We start from the raw sequence: 25,168 nt of genomic DNA on the forward strand, positions 1-25,168 counted from the left end.
AGTCTACACAGAATCACACCGGAGTCCTTCGGGTTTTTTGTTTTTTCTTCCTTCATTCCTTCCTTTTTTCCTTTTTTAGGAAAGTTCTTGGCCAGCTCTTGGGCCCTGGTGATGTCTGACCGAGTAATATCAGGTGGCTGTATAATTTGAGTTTCTCATCACGAACCGGAGTCATCTGGTCCCCCTAGATAAGGACTCCTTTCACCAGGAGGCAGTGGTATATTCGGAACGCGGCCAGAGCCAAAACCCAAGCAGTTTTCATTGGCAGGTAGCTCGGTAGCTTACATACACACGTCACCCTTAGTTCATATCTACAGTTTAGTGGTGAGCTCCTTGTGACCAGCTGACAGAGGAAAAAATTCAAAGCTGGATTACGGAGGGCTTTGCTCAATATACTGACCAGCTGGCAAATGACTGCTTTGGCATTTCGAGCTGCATTTAACAGAGGCCCTCGAGGAACAGCAGAGAGAAAAAAGATCCTCCCAGAGGGCAGAACTTTATCTTCTACTCTTTGCCTGGAAGGAGATATAGCTTGAGATAAGGATCTACCTCAATTCATGGGCACTGAAATCAAGTGATCAGGGACTGGGAAAATGTAAAGGTTTTGGAATAGGTTTTTTTGGAATTAGGACCTCTCCAAATGGCCCCAAAGCATGAGAACATTTGGGTCCCACTGAGTGCTCAAAAGAAGGCTCCCATGGCAAAAGGGCTCTTAATCAGAAACAAGATTCCTGCACGTTATCTACTGCTGTCTAACATATTATACCAACATTTTAGGGCTTAAAACAATAAACATCTATCCTCTCGCAGTTTTTGTGCGTCCGAAATCCAGGAACCAGGGCGCCTCTGGCTCTAGGTGTTAAATGAGGCTGCAGTCAGGCTGTGAGCCGGGGCTCCTGTCTCGCATGGAGGCTTGACTAGGGGAAGATCAGCTTCCGAGCTCACGCACATGATTATTGGCAGGATTTAGTTCCCTGTGCCTTTTGGACTGAAGGCCTCCCTCAGTTCCATGCTGCGTGGGCTTTTCCAAAGGTCATTTCACAACATGGCAGCTGGGTGTCCACGGAATGAACAAGCGGGAGAACAAGGGAGACTGCTCGAGATGGAAGCCACAGCCCTTCCGTAATCTAACCTCAGAGGTGAAAGCCCATCACTTTTGCTGAACTCTGTCATTAGAAGCGAATGAATTAGCAGATCCAGCCCACCTCAATGGGAGGGGATTACACTGGGGGTGAATGCCAGCAGGTGGGGATCACTGAAGGGCATTTTAGAGGCTGCTGACCACCATGACCATTCTGCAGGCATTGCTTAGCCTCCTCCCCTCACCCCAGCTGTGCTTGCTCAGTGCCCCCCTAACAAGGGAGCCACGGTGGCATGGAGACATGCATGTGTTAACATAGTATCCCCCCTGCCAAGACTGATGGGCTAGCACCACTACTTGCAGCGACCAACCCGATCGATCCCTAATATAATATGGAATAGCCTGGTGGCAGCTTTGGTTACAAGGGACTGTACTACAATGAAGGAGATAGCAATTTGTTCTATAGGAATAGACAATTATTCTGGGTTTGGATTGCTTTCCCTGACTTATGCTTCTTTTAACACTTCACCTGTGGACTTACTGAATACCTTATGTTCCGTACACTTTATGTAGCATCCCATACAACATTGTTTCCTGTGGATACAGATGCCTGTGGGATAAACCAGTCTCATCACATATCCCATCAGATCAGAAGGAGCTGGTCTCGTAGGACAGCCCTGTTACAGGTTTACTCTTGGAACCAGGTGAGAAAATGCTTTGGGATGCTGTCCTAAAGGATTTGGCATGTGCTCCAAGTGAGTTAACAGTGTTCAGTGATAGCTCTTCTGTTGACAGAATAACAGGCTCCAAAGAGCAGCAGAGGGATTGACCTCTTGTTGTGACGTCTCACACCCTGCCCATGTATTTTGCTTTCCATTATGGGAAGACACATGGGTGCCGAGCATCCCTGCGTATTATTGCTGAGTATCCCAACTGCAACTCATTGCCTGATACTGGGCAGTTTCTGCATGTGGTCATATGGGCATCTAAGTAGGTCAAGGCAACCACAGCATTGCTACCATTTAACTGCTGCTCTCCTGGGAGAAAGAACTGGCTTGTGTGCTGCTTGTGCTGCTTGTTCAAAAATGGCTTGGCCCTTGCCTCTGGATTCTTCTCCTGTAATGCAATCCAAACGGCTTGGCCCTGGCCCTGCATCGCGTGTACACGCCTCACTTGGCCCTCAGCATCACCATGGGAAATGAGGCTCTAGGAGCTGGTGTGACTGTGCTGACCGTTTGGCCACGACTCTGCTGTAGTAGGGTCTCTTGTCTCTGACCTGGGAGTCTCCTGTCTCCACGCATCCATGAAGCTGCAGCAAGACTGCAAGCAAGACAAGTAGATACAATCTCAGATCCTTCGCGGCTCACCATCCGTCTGCACGATTCCAGGTTCTGCTGGTATGCTAAGTTTGTACCCAGAGTGGGGTATAAGTGGATAGATAGTGTTTTCTCTGAATTGGAAGTTGGGATTGCCTCCTGGCCATTTGTAGCTCATGCCACTAGGTAAGGAGTTAGAAAAAGTGGTTAAGGTGCTGGCCTTAGCGATGGGCCCTGGTGACCACGGGGGAAAAGGGAGTGGGGAGAGGACTCTGTCTAGAACTTGGGGGACGTCGTCTCCTGGAATAACCTCTCACACCATGTTGAATTGTAAACATTAAGCAAAGATTATTGCAACCATATAGAGGCAAGGCCACCCAAGCCTCAGATCCTTGGGTCACACAAAAGGTAAAGAAATCTGATCAGCTGAGGTGCTGGTTGAGCACAAAGAAAACAGGGAATAAGTGGCACTGGTGACAGGTCATAGCCATCTAGCTTAATGGCCAGTGGCAGAACTGAGGGCTCTATTTACCGTAGTTTTGTTTTGGTTTGAAATCAGAGAGCTTTGGGACATAAAACACACTGCTCCCTATATCCTACCCTGGAGATTCTGCTTCAGTTGGTCTGTCCTGGGGCCCTGAAGTTCACCAAGGAAACTTGCAAAGCACTGCTCTAGCTGTAGTTTCTTCCTCACTGGCTCATGCATGTGCTTATGTAGTTAATAATTTCTTTTCTCTCCTTGTATATTGGCGGGGGGGGAGTGTGTGTGATAAAGTCACAGTTTTGTCTGTGGGCTGCACACCACTGAGGCAAGATCATTACAAAACCAGACGACAAATGGACGTAACACTGAAATCCTGGACTTGAAACTGGATGGGGGATAATAGCAGTATGTCAGGATGAAGCATTTAAACAATGTGTGAATATGATATTTGTGATGTTGGAAAGGCAAAGAGATGGACTGTAGTAGATCTCTGATGTGTTTTTCTATTTGGTGCTCAGTCATCGAACCCATTCCACAGGTTTAGTGAATTCTGGCAGGAGAAACAGTCCCATCTTCTGCTGGAGAAGCTGATGAAGTCCGATATACTCACTGTCTTGGGTGCCTGACAGCCTGGGTGCTGGCACGAGACTAAGCCTGTCAGTCGTATGATCTCACCAGACTTTGAATCTGGAACGAGTGATGGAAGTAAGTGGATGTCTGGGATCCAGTTTTCAGAGGCATCCCTGCTGGCAGAAACATACACAGACCTCCAGCTCCCCTGGAGTTGGAACTTGCCTATAATTTTGGTCATAGTCTAGCTTCCTCGGTTTCTACCAGTTTTCCAAGAGTGGTTCTCCAGCCTTTCCGTCAAGTCTGTGAGCTCCCTATATTCTTCCAATAAATTCTTTTTCTGCTTAAGTTAATCACAATGGTTTTTGTTGTCTGCAACTCAGAATTCTTACTGGTATACACTTCAATGAGATTTATTCTCTAAGGTCAGTTATGATCATTGACCCTCTCCCTCAGAATCCCACCCCACCCCTGCACTCTGAATTTGGAGGCATTCAGCATATGACAGTTTCCCTGGTAAATGATAAGTTAAATCTGTTAGACTTGAAACCATAATCACTGATGTGCTTTTAGAACTATTAAAACAACCAACAACCAATCAACCTACTATGATCATAAGAGCAGTTTTCCCTTAAAAACAATGATATGATTATGAATAAGAATGAATACTTTGATAAATCTGGAAGATTATTCAAACTTAGAATAAGTTGAACTTCTTTTTTTAGTTAAAAAAAAGAAATAAAAGAAAAAAACTATGGTATTTCAAACTCAGGACCAAGGAATGTGAAGATGAAAAATGTCTATAGCAAAAATAAAAATATACCTCTAGTAACTATTCTGAAAATAAGCAAGTGTTTTAGCTGTCCCTCCAGATAGTCATTTGTTCATTTATTAGCAGCAGAGGCAATAACACAATGCTAAAAATAAACATGCATCAGTTGTACAATACACACTTACAAAAGCCTATCTATCCTTAGTGCATTATTTTTTTCACAAGTAAAACAGGAAAGGAAAATAGTGAATTTAATGCTATTCAGCACCTTGAATAAAGTCATAAGACTTTACATCTCCATATATCAAAACATTTGCATCTGTATCACCAAACATGTAAAGTTAATTATTTTGTTCCATTTGAAACATGAATTATTTTATTTACATTACTCTTTAGTTCAACAAATTTTAACAATATTTAAAAATTATCTAAATTCATAAAAGTAGTTCATAAATTTCAACATTTAATTATTATGTACATACAAGGAAGTCCATGAAAAAAGTTAAAGAAATGTAGTCAGAAAGTTCAAGCAACATTTCCAAATTTAGCAAAATTCCAACCAAATCAAGGCAGAGGGCATTCAAACATTCAAAAATCTCTAGATGCTGCTAACATGAACATGAAAAGTTCCAGTAATAAAAGTCAATATGAGAAATAATGTTGAAATCACCAGTAGAAAATATATTTTAATAGGCATGACATATATTTACTAGCAACAGTAATAATGCTTCTTTTATAGAAAATGTTTATAACGTTGTCATATATGAACTACCCGATTTGAGAGGGCAAAAGAGTTGATTTCAAAAAATATATTTTAGCAGCCATAATTTTACTTCCAGTTAAAACATAGTAAAATGTTAAAAGTAAAATTTATGATTAACTAAATAATACCCCAATACTAGAAAATTTAAAATCCCATGCTATTCTAGCAATAACGGCCTCTAATACAATGTGTCTGATGTGAGGATTGTGGAAAGCCAATAATAAACAATCAGACATACATATGGGCTTAGAGTTTCACTGAAATACTTATGTAGCAAAATATATGAAAAAGTAATAGAAAAGTAAAAAGATAAAATTAAAAAAATATTGCACAGCCACATTACCTAGAAAGTAAAGTTGATGTTTAAAAAGCTCTAAACATGGATGATATAAATTATCTTCCATATAAAAAGGTATAAATATTTCTTAGAACTTATCAGCATCTACAGTTTAATATAATACATTATCTGAATCACTGTTGAATGAGGTAATTGTCAAGTCTCTACCAATGCATTTAATCCTAATGGAAATATTTGAGGGCAGCAACCAGAAAGAATTTCTCTAAAAATATTTCCGAATCCAGAACAGCTATATGTGCAGCTCTCCCAATGAGTGAATCAGCTGTATTGGGCAATGCATTGATGACATTATACCGAACCAAGTTACAATCCTTGCTTTGCAGAACCGGGCGAAGCAAGTTGTGGATCATTTCTGAATAGATCTGTCCTATGGAACAAATAGAAAAAAGGAAAATCGGTTCACAAGAAGAACTGAAAAAAAATTCTATGCCAACTTTTATATAATTTATAAAATTTAGTTACATTATTTCCGTTTAAAGCAGAAAATTGTCTTTTAAAAGGTTTTTTCCCCTTGAATATCACTTTTGAGACTGTTTTAGAGAAAATATAATCACATTATTTATCTAGTCAAGCGAAATAAATTTATCATACATTATTCTTGCCAACTTGATATTTTTCATTAAAAGCAATGAATATAACAGAGCAAATAGTTTTTTTCAACCTTAAGTCAATTATGACTCATTATGAAAGTAAAGGAGCCATGCTGAGACATTCTGATAAGGCAAAATTTAAAACCTGAGTCAAGAGCAAATACTTTAAAAAAGTTTCCATGGCAGCCAACGTTATTCCACATATTTCCAAATTATCTTGAGAAAGAATAGCAACTTCCCATAATCAGAAGAACAATGTGAGTTTGGCTCATAGGTCAAATTGAGAATTTTTTTTTTTTTTTTGGCCTGCAGGTTTATTTAATGCTTCGTTTTGCTTTTAATTTCAAAGTTGTGCTCTTCTCTCCCTCTTTTTGGTTAATTCGTACAATGGATTTATTGAGGTCATGCAGAGCATAGAAGGTAAAGGTTACACACATATGTACACATACAAGCACAAACTGCCTTAAGAGGGGCGAAACAGTTTTTAATGCTCATGCATTACTATATTACTAACAGATGGGTGCTAACACATGTCCATCAAACGTGAATTTCAGGGTAGAGGCAGGATGTAGCCTTGAGGAATGATGAGAAGCGAATAACATACAGAAGCATAATTAGAGAAAGAAGAGAGATGTGCTTAAAAGAGGGATCAATAGAATATAGATTTCATAGAAAACGGTTTTTAAAAATTATTTATTTCTTTTTTTAATTGAAGTATAGTTGATTTACAATATTATATTAGTTTCAGGTGTACAAACATATTGATTCAATATTTTTATAGATTATACTCCATTTAAATTTATTATAAAATATTGGCTCTATTCCCTGTGCTGTACAATATATCCTTGTAGCTTATTTATTTTACACATAGTAGTTTGTATCTCTTCTTGTTTTAAAATTTTATTTATTTTTGGCCGCGTTGGGTCTTCATGGTTGTAAGCGGGCTTTCTCTAGCTGTGGCGAGCGGGGGCTACTCTTCGATGCAGTGCGTGGGCTTCTCATGTTGCGGAGCACGTTCTCTAAGGCATGAGGGCTTCAATAGTTGTGGTGCGTGGGCTCAGTAGTTGTGGCGCGTGGGCTCAGTAGTTGTGGCTTGCAGGCTCTAGAGCGCAGGCTTAGTAGTTGTGGCGCACGGGCTTAGTTGCTCCATGGCACACGGGATCTTCCCGGACCAGGGATCGAACCCGTGTCCCCTGCATTGTCAGGCGGATTCTTAACCACTGTGCCACCAGGGAAGTCCCAGTAGTTTGTATCCCTTAATCTCCTATCCCTATCTTGCCCCTCCCCCATCCCTCTTCCCACTGGGAACCACTAGTTTGTTCTCTGTATCTGTGAGTCTGTTTCTGTTTCATTATATTTGTTTGTTTGCTTTATTTTTTAGAATCCACCTATAAGGGATATCATACAGTATTTGTCTTTCTCTGTCTGACTTATTTCACTAAGCATAATGCCCTCCAGGTCCATCCATGTTGCTGAAAATGGCAATATTCCATTCTGTTTTATGGCTGAGTAGTATTCCATTATGTGGATACACATCTTCTTTGTCCATTCATCAGCTGACGGACACTCAGGTTGCTCTGATGTCTTGGCTACTATAAACAATGCTGCTATGAATACTGGAGTACACATAAGTTTTGGAATTAGTATTTTCTTTGGCTATATGCCCAGAAGTGGAATTGCTGGATCATATGGTAGTTCTATAATGTTTAAAATTTTTTGAAACTCCATACTGTTTGTCACAATGGCTGCACCAGTTTACATTCCCACTACAAATGTACGAGGGTTCCCTTTTCTCTACATTCTCACCAGTATGTGTTATTGTGATCTTAATTTGCATTTCCCTGATGATTAGTGATGTTGAGCAGCTTTTCATGTGCCTGCTAGCCTCTGTATGTCTTCTTTGGAAAAATGTCTATTTAGGTCTTCCGCCCATTTTATAATCTGTTTGTTCATTTTTTTGATGTTGAGTTGCATGAACTGTTTACATATTTTGCCTTACTGGTCATATCATCTGCAAATATTCTCTCCCATTCAGTAGGTTGTCTTTTTGTTTTGTGGATGGTTTCCTTTGCTGTGCAAAAGCTTTCACACTGAAAACTTTATTTAGGTCCCATTTGTTTATTTTTGCTTTTGTTTCCATTGCCTGAGGAGACAGATGCAAATATTGCTATGACTTATGCCAAAGAGTGTTCTGCCTATGTTTTCTTGTAAGAGTTTTATGGCTTCTGTTCTTACATTTAGATCTTTAATACATTTTGAGTCTAATTTTTTTATATGGTGTGAGGAAATGTTCTAATTTCATCTTTTTACATGTAGTTGTCCAGTTTTCCCAGCAGCACTTATTGAAGAGACTATCTTTTCCCCATTGTGTGTTTTTGCCTCTTTTGTCATCGATTAATTGACCACAGGTGCGTGGGTTTATTTCTGGGGTCTTTATTCTGTTCCATTGATCTATGTGGCTGTGTCTGTGCCAATACCATGCTGTTTTGATGACTGCAGTTTTATAGTATAGTCTGAAGTCAAGGAGTGTGATTGTCCAGATTTCTTCTTTTTTTCTCAAGATTGCTTTGGCTATTTGGGATCTTTTTTGGTTCCATATAAATTTTAGGATTATTTGTTCTAGTTCTGTGAAAAATGCCATTGGTATATTGATAAGGATTGCTCTGAACCTGTAAATTGCCTTGGGGAGTATGGACATTTTAACAATATTAATTTTTCCAATCCATGAACATGGACATCTTTTCATTTCTTTGTATCATCTTCAATTTCCTTCATCAATATTTCATAGTTTTCAGAGCATAGGTCTTTCATCTCCTTGGTTAAGTTTATTCCCTAGGTATTTTATTGTTTTTCATGCGATTTTAAACAGGATTCTTTTTTTTGCTTTGTCTTTATCATAGTTCATTAGTACATAGAAAAGCAAATAGTATCATGCCATCCGCAAACAGTGACAGTTTTACTTCTCCCCTTCCAATTTGGATGACTTTTATTTATCTTTCTGTCTGATTGCTGTGGGTAGGAGTTCCAATGCTATTTGAATAAAAGTAATGATAGTGGACATCCTTGGTTTGTTCCTGATCTTAGAGGAAATGCTGTCAGCTTTTCACCATTTAGTATGAAGTTAGCTATGGGTTTGTCATAAATGGCCTTTATTGTATTGAGGTAGGTTCCCTCTATACCCACTGTGATGAGAGTTTTTATCATGAATGGCTGTTGAATTTTGTCAAATGCTTTTTCGGCATCTTTTTTTTTTTTTTTTTTTGTGGTACGCGGGCCTCTTACTGTTGTGGCCTCTCCCGTTGCGGAGCACAGGCTCCGGACGCGCAGGATCAGCAGCCATGGCTCACAGGCCCAGCCGCTCCGCAGCACGTGGGATCTTCCTGGACCGGGGCACGAACCCACGTCCCCTGCATCGGCAGGCGGACTCTCAACCACTGCGCCACCAGGGAAGCCCTCGGCATCTATTTTTTAAAAAATATTTATTTGGCTGTGCTGGGTCTTAGTTACGGCATGTGTGATCTTCAGTTGCAGCATGCAAACTCTTAGTTGCAGCCATGTGGGATCTAGTTCCCTCACCAGGAATCAAACCCAGGTCCCCTGCATTGGGAGCGTGGAATCTTAGCCACTGGACCACCTGGGAAGTCCCTTTCGGCATCTATTGAGATGATCATGTGATTTTTATCCTTTGTTTTGTTAGTGTGTTGTATCACATCAACTGATTTGCAGATACTGAACCATCCTTGCATCCCTGGGATAAATCCCACTTTTGGTGTATGATCCCTTTAATGCGTTGTTGAATTTGGTTTGCTAATATTTTGTTGAGGATTTTTGCTTCTATGTTCATCAATGATACTGGCTTATAATTTTCTTTTTTTGTGGTGCCTTTGCTTGGTTTTGGTATCAGGGTGATGCTGGCATTGTAGAATAATGTAAGTCTTTCTTCATCTTCAATTTTTAGAATAGTTTGAGGATAGTTGTTATCTCTCTTCAAATTTTTGGTAGAATTCACCAGTGAATCTGTGTGGTCCTGCACTGTTGTTTGTTGGGAGGGTTTTTTTTTTTTTTCTGATTAAATTTCATTACTGGTAATCATATGTTCATATTTTCTATTTCTTCCTGATTCAGTCTTCGGAGATTTTACATTTCTAGAAATGTATTAATTTCTTCTAGGTTGTCCATTTGATTGGTGTTTATTTTTTCATAATTGACCTTTTATTTTAAAAAATTACAGGGAGCAATTTCCAGAATCTTATTTTATAAAAGTCCTGCCTATATCCAACATTTTATATCACTACTAATTCCATTGAAGAGCTGCCTTTTTTTTTTCAAGGTACTAATTCCAATTGATGGGATACATGCCCTTAAATAGAAAGTTTCCATTTATTCAAATGTCAAAATTAAGATTATTGAGAAGTTTATTGCTTTATGGCTGGGCAAGATGCTACTAGCACATTTTAGGTAAATAATATTCTTTGTTAAAAACTATGAGGTCATTCTGTTTAAAACTCTCAGTATAATTCACAGAAAATAGATATATTTATTCAAATTATACATTGAAGGGCTGAGATATTAGCCATAGACATTTATATGTGAAGCAGCTCTTTAAAGAAGACACACAAACAGGTCTGTCTTAGTATAATATACATAATTGAAATTAATAAAACCTGGAAGACCAATATTATGCTATGTTCTGTTAAGATCTTGAAAAAAAAATCACACATTTAGTAGTCCATTTGCTTCTCATATGAATGAGAAGCTTTAAGGAAAAAAAACACCTCTATACATGATGATGAAAATAAAGTAAACAATGTTTTGAAACTGCACTGTTATTTAAAACACTTTCCTAAATTCAGACCCTCCTTTGCAGCCGGCACAATTTTTCAGGTCTAATTGGCAACCTGGGGAGGCCCCTCTAGTATTCGTGAAGTAAAGAAGGTGGTGATAAAAGACCAAGCTGCTGCCATTAATCCAGGCCTTTGAATTGCACTGGCATCTTCACCTGCATCTTCTCCACTCTCATCTTCAAGCCCATCATCCATAAGACGCTCCATTTCTTCAAGTTCTAGATTGTTTGCATTCTGCACATCATTGTTGACTTCGGCATTATTATTGGGAGCCTGTTGCTGACCTCCTTCTTGCCTAAAATGAAACCATCCAGCTCGGTGTAAACCAGTAGCATGGCTCCCATTACCATGATAAACCGACTAAAAGAGGAATAGAAGTACACAATGCTAGGGAGAACGGCAGCTCGTGAGAACGTGTACATCCAGTCTAGCCAGTCTCGACTGAAGTCTTCTTCGTTTAGCACTGGACCTCCCTGTGCATTCATCTGAACATTCTCATCCATGGGTCGATTTTCTTGGGTCACTAGGTTTGGAGCTGATGAGGGTTCTTCTCCAGGAACATGTGCCACATTTAGAGGCTGTGAAGTAGCAGGCTGGTCTGCGGTGGCATTTGATGTGGCCTGAGCTGAAACTGCAGCTTGATATTGCATATAATACTCATGCGTATACATCTGTTGCCACCACAGCATCTGCAGTGGGCTGAAAGTGGGATACCCTGGGAATCCAGCCGGCACAGCCTGCCCAGGAACCTGGTTGTCTACATTTCCTTGCGTTACATATGGGAACTGATGACTAGTAATCTCTTACGATACTTGTATTTTTGTGGCGTCAGACATTGTACTATTCCTCTTTCATTTCTTGATGAGTCCGCTCGCTGCCATCTTTGACTAAAAGTAAAGTACAGTCGAACATGCAGCATGACCATTACTGCAACCACCAATCCCAATAATCCGGAGGAAATTAAAGCATGGATTACTTTTGAGGCAATAAAACGGAGAAGCATTGGTAATTAGATGAGAAAAAGATTTCAAAAGAACAACTACTGTGTCATTGGCCAAAACATCTTACACAGCAAAAGAAAAGAAAGGAAGGATAGCTGTTACTATCAGCGGGTGTAAAAGGAAGTCGAAGGAAAGAGAGGACAACAAAAAGAAGGGAGAAGACAACTGCAAGAAAACTTTGGGAGAAACTCATGTGTAGACGTAGCTCTTTGAAATACTTCTAATATACTTTGTTACCTGACTGTTTGTCCTTTAAAGCTGTCTTGCACATTTCAATGCGGGCAGAATGATAAGGAACATAGCGATCCTGCAGAGAGCCCACTAGTACAACATTTTTGAAATAGTGAAGCCCTGTGAAGAAAAAATACTGAGTTACAGTGCAATAATTAATTAGATTTGAAATAACTTATTAGCATCATATTAAGTGGCCATAAACTTTATTTCCTTGGTAGTACTAAGTTTATGCCTTTTAAAATAACTGATGAATTCTTTCTCCAAATTTCTATACATTCTCTACCAAAATCCCCAGCTTCCTTATATGTAGTTTATGTGCTGATATGAGAAATGTGTGTTTGCACTGAGTGAGAGCAAGGATTGTGGTCTTGGGGGTTAGGGGGAGACTGGATGTGGTTGGCTAAAATTCTATAACAAGTGTTTCATGACGCTTTTACTTTCCAAAGGATATTCATCAATATTTAGGATTATTCCCCAAAGGAACATATATTCTTCCATAAAAACAAACAAAACACCCTATTTAAATCCTTTAAAGCTGACTTTTTACTTTAGGTTTTCATTTGACTGTTGCCTAATATCACTTATATTTTCTCCTTATTTAAGCATGATGTCAAGAGGATAAACACTTCGATTTTTCCAATAAAAATAACGATTTTTTGTGAACCATCCAACAGACTTTTGTCAGGTCTATTTTGTTTTTTTTTAATTTTTCAGTAAACTACGTGAATTTAGGACTTGTGTCCTTGGGGTACTTTGCTAAATAACTCACTTAAGTACTGAAACCACATTCTTGACCTCTTTAATACCGATAATGTTCTAATTACAGTAATGTACTATTTGGCTCAGACTAGTATATACAAAATCAAAATTTTATATGATAATTAAATAAGATACAAATCAATAATAGTGACACATTAGAATTGTGTGTGCAGTACAGAGAATTTTGTTCTGGAATGTTTCAGAATAAAACTTTGATACTCTTATGTGCACTGAAATTCAGACTCTTAGAGACAGGCCAATTGTGGGGACTGCTGTGAATCCAGAATACAGGAAGCCTTTGTAGAAGCTCCCTGTCTTTCCTGGAACTTGAGGATCCTAATGATGGGAAGAGCTTAGACTGACACATAGCCAGGTGAAAGAGTATATACCCTCTGTGTCAAATATAACGTATCCCTCCTTTTCCCAATGAGAAGATACTACTTTGTGGCCACTTGAATATATAAGATTCTAGAGATATAAGTGAAATAAGAGAATGTCTATAACAGGAATTAACTCAGTTGAACACACGTTTAAAATATTTTAGAAAGTTTAAGAAAACTTGATTTTTTCCCCTTCATTTTCACATTTCACGAGACAAAGTCATCCCCTTTTGGCATCACTTGATGACAGTCTTCATTGGTGCTACTTTGGGAAACGTCTGTGTGTCCTAGAGCAGAGGTCTGTGAACTGGTATACACTTACCCCCAGGGGTAATTTAAGACTCTCCGTGGTGTAGATGGGCATTTACAGCTCTAAGATAATTGATTTCCAGATCCCAACTTCATACGAGCACTTTTCTACAAATGACTTTTCCTTCTCCTACTTTACAAGGGAAAGACATTTCTCCAATCTATTTCAGATCTTCTTATGGTATATGGCCCTGCGGTATAAAATCTCTGGGAGAACCAAGCAAAATATGAACGAAGTCTTCCTCTTCCGAAAAGTAAGTCTGATGTTACCGACTGTCTGACAATAAGAAATGGCTGTGCCCGTTAGATCTTATGGCACATATTTTCCATAAATTAAATGAGCTAAGTCTGTGACTCCAGCTGAATATAGTAAAAATATACTATCTCATATGCCAGAAAATACATCCTTTGCAGCTATTTAAAATTATAGAAAACAGTTTTAGGTGTCACCATAAAATTATACAAGGGGATACAAACTTTTCCAAAATTCTTTTGAGGGGTAAACAAGCCAAAAATGTGAAAGCCACGGTCATATGGTACTTCTTCACTTCTAACCCAGTTATTTTAGGTACTGTACTTTCTGAATCTCTAAGTATAATGCTGTTAAATGAAATTTTATCCCAAACTGCATGAAACCAGCCATGTAACAGCACAGTTGGCTCCTTCTTTTATCTAAAAGGTGTGTATGTGTGTCCTCCATAAAGGCGACCACACTGCACATCTCCGGGGGGCATCACTCCCATCACATCGACAGGAATGACACTGCACAGCCGGTGGCAGCCTTGCTCAGTAACGGTCACCTCTGTACTTCTCCGGAAACCACCAGCATCTTCTATGTCCCCCTCTGTCTTACGTTATGGCTTTCCTGTCTCACTGGGCACACGGAAGCGTCGGAAGGAGCTTCCGCAGACTCTACCTTAACACAAAACCCACCTCCCGCATCTGTACCTTCTCGCTCTGCCCAACCCTGCCTCAGGCCGGCCCTTGCACTAGCGCACTAGGTCCCACTCCTTCTTCCTGTCTGCTTAAGGGCATGCCTCTAGTTGCTGTCCCATCCTTCTCTCACATCAATTTTCTCTTCTGGATGGATCATTCTTATCAGGATGGAAAATATTACAGTATTATACTTCCCGTCTTAAAAAAAAATCAGTCTCTCAATGAATCTGTCCTTGGGCTTTATTCTCCCCTCCAATTACCTCCCCGCCCCCCCCCCTTTCTCGGCACTGCTCTATTTCTATAGTTTACATTATAAGAGTAATAGCCATTACCTTAAAAATTAAATATACTTTTCAAAATAATTCGCGGAGATTCTGTTGTGCTTCTACAGAGAAATGGCACTCAGGCTGAGAATCACTGCTTTAGACCAAGACCCTGGAGAGGAGTACCCATGTCTCCCCAGGTTCAGGCAGCTCGGTGGAGACGAAGCATGCAAACCAACAAAGGGAGAGAAGGGGATGTCCAAGAAACCCTTTAACTCTCAGATTCCATGATGATAAAACAGATACAATCACAGATTCTGACACTGACATAGATACAAGATATTGTCATATTTTTAAACGTGATTCCCAAGATAGCACTGTACTTTAAAAATGCATTTTAGGGCTTCCCTGGTGGCGCAGTGGTTGAGAGTCCACCTGCCGATGCAGGGGACACGGGTTCGTGCCCTGGTCCAGGAAGATCCCACATGCCGCAGAGCGGCTAGGCCCATAAGCCATGGCCGCTGAGCCAGCATGTCCGGAGCCTGTGCTCCGCAACGAGAGAGGCCACGACAGTGAGAGGCCCACATAACGCAAAAAAAAAAAAAAAAAAAAAAATGCATTTTAAACTTAGTAATTATTTTAATAATACTTTTTCAACAACAATGTATTATTACTAGTACTGTGCATCTGTATGGAAGGTTTGCTTTTTGTATTAGCCAAGAACCAAGTCAAACAGACTCTGACCCTTTTTTGAGTCTTCTGGTTTCCATTCCTGTGTAGCAGCGCTGGCTAGAGAGGGCAGAAACTCAAAGAGAAACATGGTAGCCCCCGAGGCGCAGTGCTGGTGGGAATCATGGCAGCACTTCATCCGAGCTGAAGTCCAGCTGATGACAATGTCTGAGGTGTGTATTTGGGGGAGCCTTGTACTGTAGGTTCATCCTCTCTGCACCTGCACTGATTCTACCTGCTCAGAGATGGTCTCGTCCACTGGCCCTCGGGTTAGCACTTCACTCAGCCCAAGGTGACTCATTCTCGGTTGAAAAGTTACCTGTAACTTGGGAAAGTAACACGATTTCCCCATCTATAGAATGAGACAGTTTAACTGGAAAAGTTTCTAAATATTTTAGTTATTTTTCAGGATTGCTAAGAAAAAGATTAAAGTAAATGCTCACTATTTTTCTGGACTGCACAATTACATGGCTTATGTATGAACGAACACCGTAACGGTAACTTTCACCTTCATTATCTCAGTCTTCCTGATATATATATAGATATATATATATATATATATATATATTTTTTTTTGTGCAGTACGCGGGCCTCTCACTGCTGTGGCCTCTCCCGTTGCGGAGCACAGGCTCTGGACGCGCAGGCCCAGTGGCCATAGCTCACGGGCCCAGCCGCTCCGCGGCATGTGGGATCTTCCCGGACCAGGGCACGAACCCGTGTCCCCTGCATTGGCAGGCGGACTCTCAACCACTGCGCCACCAGGGAAGCCCTTCCTGATATTTTTGGCTGCTCATTTTTTTTTCTGAAAAATTTAATGAGTTTTAAAGCAATTCATATTGACTCATCTCTGGTTACTTTCTGGAACTGCCAAAAATAGCAGTTCTGCACTGGTGGCTTTGCACTCCAGGGAACATTTAGCAGTGTCTGGAGACAACGCTGTTTCTCACAAGCAGGGGGTGGGGTAGGTGAGGTGCTGATGGGTGTGTGCTCTACTGGCATTTAGTGGGTAGAGGCCAGGGATGCTGCTAAATATTCTACAACGCACAGGACAGATCCTGACAACACAGAATATCCAGCCCAGAATGTCAAAGTGCTGAGGCTGAGAAACCCTGTGCTTTCTAAATGGACACAGTCTACTCAATATTAAACTATTCTTATTTTTACTCATTTATTTTAAATACATTTGAAAGAATTTGCTTCCTAAAATAATGTAAGCTGCTGCTGATGCTTTCCTACACTTTCAGAAACAAAATACAAATGTTAATTACAAATCAAGTGATACCTATTATTAACACCTCTGTAATCTGCTGGAAGAAAAGGTTGTCTTGTACCACAGTAGCACAGCAGGAGACTTCTTTAATTGTTATATTTTATTTGTCAGAATTCAACAGCTGGTTAAGAGATTCTAAGCAGATGTTTTTAGGAAGATCTTAAAATGAGGATACTTTGTTCTTGAAATTCCAACAATGGGTAGATTGTTCTTTGGCTCTTTTTGAGCCCTCACCAAGGAATGCAGGAGAGCCCCTGAGCCTTCTCTCTATGTAATCTTGACTACTCAGCACTGCTGTCACCTCATCTAGGTACAGTATACTGTTTACCTTCCACATTGCTCTAGGTTCCTTCATCTTTCTTTCCCTTGATATTCAGTGAGGACATGCTAGCATGCTGCAACTATATTGTGTAAATTATTGATATATTCTATCAGCAATCTGTAGGATGCTATAGGTTTTTTAGTTAAAATTAAAAGCTGCTATAAAATTTAATCATTGTTATCATATGATATTGCTTATATGTGGCATCTAAAAAAAAGGGTACAAATGAACTTATCTACAAAGCAGAAATAGAGTTACAGATGTAGAAAACAAACTTACACTTACTGGGGGGAAAGGGGAGGAGGGATAAATTGGAAGATTGGGATTGACATATACACACTACTATGTATAAAATAGATAACTAATAAGGACCTACTGTACAGCACAGGGAACTCTACTCAATACTCTGTAATGGCCTATATGGGAAAAGAATCTAAAGAAGAGTGGATGTATGTACATGTATATCTGATTCACTTTGCTGTACACCTGAAACTGACACAACACTGTAAATCAACTAGAGTGCAATACAAATTTTTAAAAATTTAATCATTGTTTATAATTGTAATGCCTTAATCAAAAAAGATAATTTCCTTTTAAACGTAACATTTCTGTAGCGCTCTACAATATCTATTGTGTTCACAAAACAACAAAGGCAATTCACACTTAATAAATACCTGATTTTTACAAAAAGATAACATTTCTTAATTGCTTTAGAAATCACTCAAATTACTTCAGGCTTTTAAATGCTTCCTTAATTTTAAAATAATGAATAGCTTTCGATTAAGGAACGCTATTAACCAATGATATGTTGCAGAGAAAAAGACTGTTTCAAAATGAAGACCCACAGGGGAGTCTTTGCTTAAATAAACAAGGGAAGAGGGTAGAAGGCTGGATTTTGCTTTAGACAGGTGATTTTACACGTTCTCAAAAGAATAGGAAATTGGCCATTCAGAAGAAACAGAAGCAATAATTGGATCAGGGCATCAAAGACTTTATAGCTTTAGCAGAGTAAAATATAAAAGAACAGTTATCTCTAGGGCTCTTGATTGTTTAAAAATATCTGAGACTAGCACACTGGCTACGTAAATTGGTTAAGTAAACACTGCTCTATGTTTTCCTGTTTTATTTACTTATGTTTCTGATGTGAACCCATATATTTCTACTTTGTGAATAAAGAATTTTATGTACATATACAGGTGTAGCAGTTTCCTAGGAGTTGACTACTCATTTCTCATAATTCTTTAGATGATTTTAAAAAAAAGGAAAAAAACAGCTCAGAGAGACCTGTTCCAACTCCCATGACAGTATTATAATTTTAAAATCAATTAATGAATATTTGTTAACATTTAAAACTACAATTAGGATAACCGTCTCAAGTTCTTGAAAGTATACGTCACTGGCTTAACACGACCTGGTCTGACCACGCATGATGGCTGTGGTACCAGCTTCTGGGCTGAGGCGGCGTCTGGCCACTCTGGGCATCTGTGTCCTCACACGCAAAGTGGGGCAATGGGGCTCCTACTTCATAAGGTTAAACACACCCACGTGTATGACATGCTTGGGTGGCACCTGGAATACGGTATGTGCTTTGTGTGTTGGCTATTATTTATTTCTATATTTTAGTATTATTTAATGTACTAGTTATTATTAGAAAACATAGTATGCTTTCATGCTATGTTCCATAATAATACTAATTCAATTCAGGTGTATACTAATAAATTCATTTCTAGCTATAAGTAGAAATCTTAAAACACAAAAACAATTTTAATAAGTCATTTGAACAATTTTTATAGCTAGTAATATTGACAGTTCTGCTAAAAAAAACCTCCTAAAATAGATTTATGATGTTAATGTGACAGCAAATTTCTATAATCTATAATACTAATACTATTTTAGTTCAGGCACCTCTTCATTTAGAGCTATTTTTACCAACTAATATTTACTGAGTTTCGTGCTATTCAGACCATAATCATTTTACATGAATTATCTCATTCAACCTTTAATGGTCCTGTGAGGAAGATACTATTATTCCCATTTTACCAATGAAGAAACAGAATTACTTAATATTTAGATCAAGTAACCTTTATCAGTGTCTCAGCTAAAACTAGTATCTATGTGTGCCTTCAAAGTTTGTCTCTTAAACAGTGCTACACTGGTACAACCGGTGGGGGGGGAGATGAAAGTCCTGCCATGCATTAAAAGGCAAATAATAAATTAATAACCTGTAAGGAAAAGTTTTAACTAATCCTTAAAAAATAACTCAAGTACAAAAGACCTACTCATATCTACTAATAATTATAAACTTAGTGATACAAGTATCTGTTCAGTCAGTTGGGAAATGCCATGAATTACAGAATTTTTACAGTAGCAGCACCGGTACAAACTCCATGGCTACTCACAATGCTATACACACAGCTACATGTAATGGTTCTAGTCAGGGTAAGTTTTTCTCACATGAGAACTACGTGATGTATTTGATTTTGTAGGAATATCTTGTGGTTTTGTGAATCAAGTATGTATTTCTGTGTACTGTAAATACCTTACTGTTGTTACTTTTTACCCTTAGAAACAAAATCCCAAAACTCCACCTACAAAAGAACTTTTCTTTCACTGATTCTAATAACAGGCGACACATGAAATAACCATTCCCAATTCTCTTTCTCATATTGACAGCAGTATTTAAGGCAGAATCTTGAAAAGGTTAAAACAAGACTCAAGTGAAGTGGGCTGTATTCAATGACTAAATCTGTCTAGTGTTCGTATCAAATGTTTCAAGAGCAGGATGGAAGACATGATGAGAGGAATGAAGATGAAAAGTGGATTTAAAAGGCCAGGGCTTAAGTTTACAAGTTCAAGCTACTGCAGCCTTCACCAAATACATGGGTTTGATTTTCAGCTTACCGTACAATATTTGACCTGCTTTTGGATACCAAACATAATATTGAAAAGATCACTCATTGATTCAGTGGGTTGACAGCGAACGCCTACTAGGAAGAACTACTGTGAATGCTGAGGGTATGTCGGGGGGCGGGTGGGAAAGGGTTGTCATGACAGATCCCACTTAAGGAAAAAAGGCTGAGATACATAAAAATGACTGACATGAGACAAGCTATAACGACTATGATAAAAGAGGTTCATATATAATGTTATAGCAGTTTAGAGATGACGTTAACAATCTTGGGATGTGTTATGCAAAGAAAAGAAGTGGGGTCAATCGAGGATGACACTGAGGTGTTTCAAACCAAGTAATCTAGAGGACAGAGTAACATTTAGAAAAGGTCAAAAAAAGAGGCAGCAAAAGAAGAAACTGTCAATTTTAGACACATTTAGTTTGAAATATAAGCACAGATATGTAGCAGGCAAGTGAGGAGTGGAATTCATTACTGTCGTCGGTCCTGAGACATGAGATTTGGGATATGAAGGCATGTGCTGGTACTCTGCCAGCAGAGGCGCACCGAATCAGATAGGGCATCAAGGAAAGCTCCGGAGAGCAGGTGGTGCTGGAGTGTAATTTTAGAAGATGAAGAGAATCAGTGCTACACAGATGGGCAAACGCACGGGGAGGAATGGTGGCAGAAGCAGCATGGTGAAGGCGAGGAAGCACAAACACGTGAAAAGTGACTACAGCAAAGGATGCCCGTCTGCAAAGAGGAGGGTACAGAGCACATGAAAGGACCAGGAGCCAGATTATACAGGATTTGATGCCCTAAGCCATGGACTCTACACGTCATCCTGAGAACTAGAAGGTACTCTGGAGGATTTTTGAACAGGACCAATACCGTCTGATTTAATTTTTAGAAAATCATTTCATCCAATGAAGAAGTGAGACAGAGGAGAAGGGGGGCATACAGGAGGCAGGGTAACCAGTTTGGAGGCCACAGTGATCATCTAAGTGAAGGTGATGGAGGCTGGACGAAGGCAGTCACAGAGTAAGGAAAGGGAGGCTCCACCAGGGCCAAGCAGGCTGGACGTCGCAGGGATCGGTAACTCAGCAGATGGGGGAAAGGGAGAAAGAGAAGTCAAGAACGACTTCTAAGTTTCTGCCTGGGTAGATGCAGAGAAGCCAATCTGAGGGGAAACAGGAGGTGTCTGAGCACACTGCACAGGAGGCACCCATGAGACATCTAAGTGAATATACTCTGAAGGCAGCTGCACACACAGGTCTAGGTATGCTGATGCTTGCAGGCCAACAGAAGGAAGTAGGAAAGTCCTTGCTTGACGGCCTTGACTTTCACAGATAGAACAGGAAACAGAGCCATTTGTGGAAGTGCAGGCAGCAGCGGTAGTTTAAGTCTGAGGAAAAGAGGTGAGAAACTTTGAAGGGAATGAGTAGAAAGCTACTAAGAGATAACCAGACAGGGAAGCCACGGATCTACAGCAGTAGTGATGTGCACGTCTGCATGTCCTTTGTGGCAGAGCTCAACAGGCTAGGTGAAGAAGCGGTAGTACACGTTTGCTAGTTGGCTACGATAGAAAGCAAAGGGTGACAGTGTATGAATGATGAAAGTGATAATTCAGAGTCTGAGATGGGTCAGGAAGGGGATGAAACCCTGAGGCACAGGGTCATCTTAGGAAGATGGAGTAGGGATCTTAACTGAGTCTAGAAAGCAGGCGAGAATAAGGGAGTGAGAGAGAAAGGACAGGCTGTTAAAGTGACAGAGTGGAATATTGGTTGAAATTTCTGGGTGGAGTGTAGCCATAGGTAAGGGTTCACAGTGGAGTGGAATAGAAGTTTACCAGAGTTGAGAAAGGCTCTGTAATGCTTCGTGAATCATCTAAAGGGTCGGCTCATCAAATTACCAAAAATGATGCCAGGATTAAGTATATTAAGGTTCAAGAAAAATATCTTTTCCGGGCTTCCCTGGTGGTGCGGTGGTTAAGAATCTGCCGGCCAATGCAGTGGACATGGGTTCCAGCCCTGGTCTGGGAAGGTCCCACCTGACGCGGAGCAACTAAGCCCGTGAGCCACAACTACTGAGCCTGCGCTCTAGAGCCCACGAGCCACAACGACTGAGCCCACGTGCCACAACTACTGAAGCCTGTGCGCCTAGAGCCCATGCTCCACAACAAGAGAAGCCACTGCAATGAGAAGCCCACGCACTGCAACAAAGAGTAGCCCCTGCTCGCACAACTAGAGAAAGCCTGCAAGCGGCAACGAAGACCCAATGCAGCCAAAAGTAAAATAAATAAATTAAAAAAAAGAAAATCATACAATTAAAAAAGAAATATGTCTTTTCCTAAGCATAACTGTGTAATAAATATTTGTCAATGAACTCTTGTCAAAGTTCTCACTGCAGATGCAAGGAAGGCGCAGGAGAGCATTATACTGAAGACGACGAGAAGGCTGAGGCTCAAAGAAGCAGTTTCACGTGGCGGTGGAGAAGTCACGACTGGGAGGGATGGAAAGCAAGAGGACGGGCTCCCGCTCTAGGTGGGCCTCAGTAACTGAGGAATCAAGAAATCCAGCTGCTTCTATGGCAGGCCTGTGTGGTCTGGACTGCTGCCTTTTTTTTTTGGTAAATAAAGTTTTTTTTTGAAATGCAGCCGCACTCACTAGCTCATGTGTTGTCTATAGCTGTGTTTGGGCTACAGTGGTATGTTGAGTGGTTACAACTGAGATCCTACGGCCCACAAGCCAAAATGTTTACTATCCAGCCCTTTAGCAAAAAAGTGTGCCACCCTCTGCTCCACAGCCGGGGGAGTGGGCAGGCGGGGGCGGGCTGGGGAATAGCCAGCTTTCAGTTATGGCTCCACTTTCAGCAGGAAGTGGCGATCACATTCTTTGAGGAAGGTACAGATGAGGGCAGTCTCTTCTCCTCAAGCGGAGACCTCAAAGGACACAGTGGAAAGAATGTGCCGGGAATCTGTGAGTGCGAGGATGAGTCCAGGAGAGAGGAAAGGTCACAGGCGAGGTCACTTACAGAGCGTGAGAATGAATGGCCAAGGACCAGCTGGGGACTTCCGGGAGTAAAAGCTTAGAATACACATGCAAGATGGGGAATACATTTAATAACTGGTTAATGAGAGATGAGTAACAAGATCCATCTAGTGGTGAGAATCTGAAGAAGGAATAACTATTAATGGTTTCGTTTCTGACATTTTCCAGAAATGCTTTTAATAGGAAAGTAAAAAAAAAATGTGGCAGTTTAAAACAAAGGCTGAGGACTGGGGTTGGGGGTAGCTAGAAGGACAGGAGGGCTAGGACATGCAGAGGCCTAGTTCAAGAACTTAACTTATAGCTGGTATGAATTATAAAGGCCAAAATTTTTAGGATAACTTCAAAGTAGCTGTGCACCTCACAAAAAAATAAATACAATCATGTAAAAAAAAATTAAAACATGCTATCAACTGCTTAGTTCTGTGAGTCTATTTCACTATTAAGAAATAACAACTGACTGATGGTTTTTTAATCACCAGAAAGACATGTTGATAATTGATTTGTTAAAGGTTTATTTATTTACTTATTATTATTATTATTATTTTTTGCAGTATGCGGGCCTCTCACTGCTGTGGCTTCTCCCGTTGCGGAGCACAGGCTCCGGACGCGCAGGCCCAGCCGCCATGGCTCATGGGACCAGCCGCTCTGCGGCATGTGGGATCTTCCCAGACTGGGACACGAACCCGTGTCCCCTGCATCAGCAGGCAGACTCTCAACCACTGCGCCACCAGGGAAGCCCAAAGGTTTATTTTAAAAAAGGTTTTCAAGTGAGTGTTTTCAAAACTGTTTCTATATACTTACCGGCTTTATTACTAAGCTTGTATAAGAAAGTCTGGCGAGGGTCTGAATGATCTCGACATGTCAGTTGCAAAAGAGAACCTGATTTTTTCCATTTCTGCATAAACCACAGACCTAGAGAGTTATAAATGGTATGTGATATGTGAGAGTTATAAACCGGAAATACATAGTACCATATGCCAACGTTATTCATTCTAATATATATATTTCACTTCAAAATATATCTCCCAAATTAGCATTTTGTTGGTGAATAAAAAATATATTTGCAAAATATTTCCATTTTCTGATAACAAATATAAACACACAGACACACAGAGGTTAACGATGGGTTAACGGTGGTTGACAGAGGGCTTGTTGTTTATTTCTACTTCATTAGGTAATGAAATAGGTAATGGTCTATGAAGAACACATTTGGGAAAATTATACCTTTAGATATACTTGTTCAAATTATAATGAAGCAGAGGGGGAGTAAACTTTAAACACAGTAGTAGATCCACATGCCTGAGCACGGCGCCTTTAGACAATCACAGGTCAGTCATGGGAGACTGACTGGATAAGGACCAACTCTAAGGATGAGCAACTGGATAATGTTTTCTAGTAACAGCTGAATGTAATTTCAGTGTCATATTTAATTGTATTTCTTTATATTACCAGTTACCCGTATTTAAGTGCATCTTTCCCTTAAGTGAAACCTCAATCACTCTGGAGCTGGTTTTCAAGATTGTAGACTACTCATTTCTACTTTTGTTGATTCTATTACTGAGGTGAACAGGGGAGGAAAAGAGGGTAAAAACTCTTTAACTGATTAAAGCTGCCAACTGAAAGTCTACCTGGGGAAAAGTTTAGTGAAGAAAGAAATTCAAAAGAAAGAAATTCAAAGTACTGCATCCGATTCATACTGGGTTCTATTTTGTACTATTTATGGATTTCATTTTTCTCAAGCCCTCTTCTTGAAACTGTAAAAATCTACAACTAGCTAGATTTTGAATACCACCATCTGAAATGGGATACAAAGGAAAATGGTATGGTTTATTTGTCAATGAAAGAAGCAGAAGAGAAAATGGAAATAAGAGTTTCAAGGCTCAATGAAAAAAAGTCAGAATGAAATCTAATTCTTACAATGGGAATCAATTGACTAAATTATAAAAGCCATTTTAAAATTCTAATGGAAAAACAAAGCCAAATAAAGGGCAAATCAAGTATCAGATCCTTCTTAATGAGCATATTTATTCTAATCAAAATTGGGGTCTTAATTTTTACTTTAATTTCTTTTAAAAGTTTAGAATTTATTTTCTCATAATATCCCTTTATCACTATCAAACCAAAATCAGAGTTAATGTTCTATATAAAACATTTTATAACTTTAAAATGTATTAAGCATAGGTATTTGTTATCTGCTCAACTAATGGAACAACAAAATAGCCTGTTTATAAGACTAACATTTACTGAAA

General features: G+C 39.8%; 1 protein-coding gene and 1 pseudogene across 16 annotated transcripts in view; both read right to left on the reverse strand.

Annotated features, from left to right (window-relative positions):
• Positions 1-4,318: 4,318 nt before the first annotated feature.
• FAM135A (family with sequence similarity 135 member A) overlaps positions 4,319-25,168 on the reverse strand; it is a 123,622-nt gene continuing 102,772 nt past the window's right edge. For all 16 annotated transcript variants that reach the window (XM_027093056.1, XM_027093067.1, XM_027093050.1 and 13 more), the window contains 3 exons: positions 23,721-23,831; positions 12,017-12,130; positions 4,319-5,711 (listed from right to left, as the gene is read on the reverse strand). In XM_027093056.1, the coding sequence (XP_026948857.1) occupies positions 5,506-5,711; positions 12,017-12,130; positions 23,721-23,831 (431 nt within the window). In that variant the 3' untranslated portion in view covers positions 4,319-5,505. The remainder of the gene's footprint in view (positions 5,712-12,016; positions 12,131-23,720; positions 23,832-25,168) is intronic.
• On the reverse strand, positions 10,323-11,703 carry LOC113606216 (homocysteine-responsive endoplasmic reticulum-resident ubiquitin-like domain member 2 protein pseudogene; annotated as a pseudogene).

This window comes from Aethalodelphis obliquidens, unplaced genomic scaffold, assembly GCF_003676395.1.
Source record: "Aethalodelphis obliquidens isolate GAN/ISIS:26980383/991018 unplaced genomic scaffold, ASM367639v1 scaffold3, whole genome shotgun sequence".
NCBI lineage: Eukaryota > Metazoa > Chordata > Mammalia > Artiodactyla > Delphinidae > Aethalodelphis > Aethalodelphis obliquidens.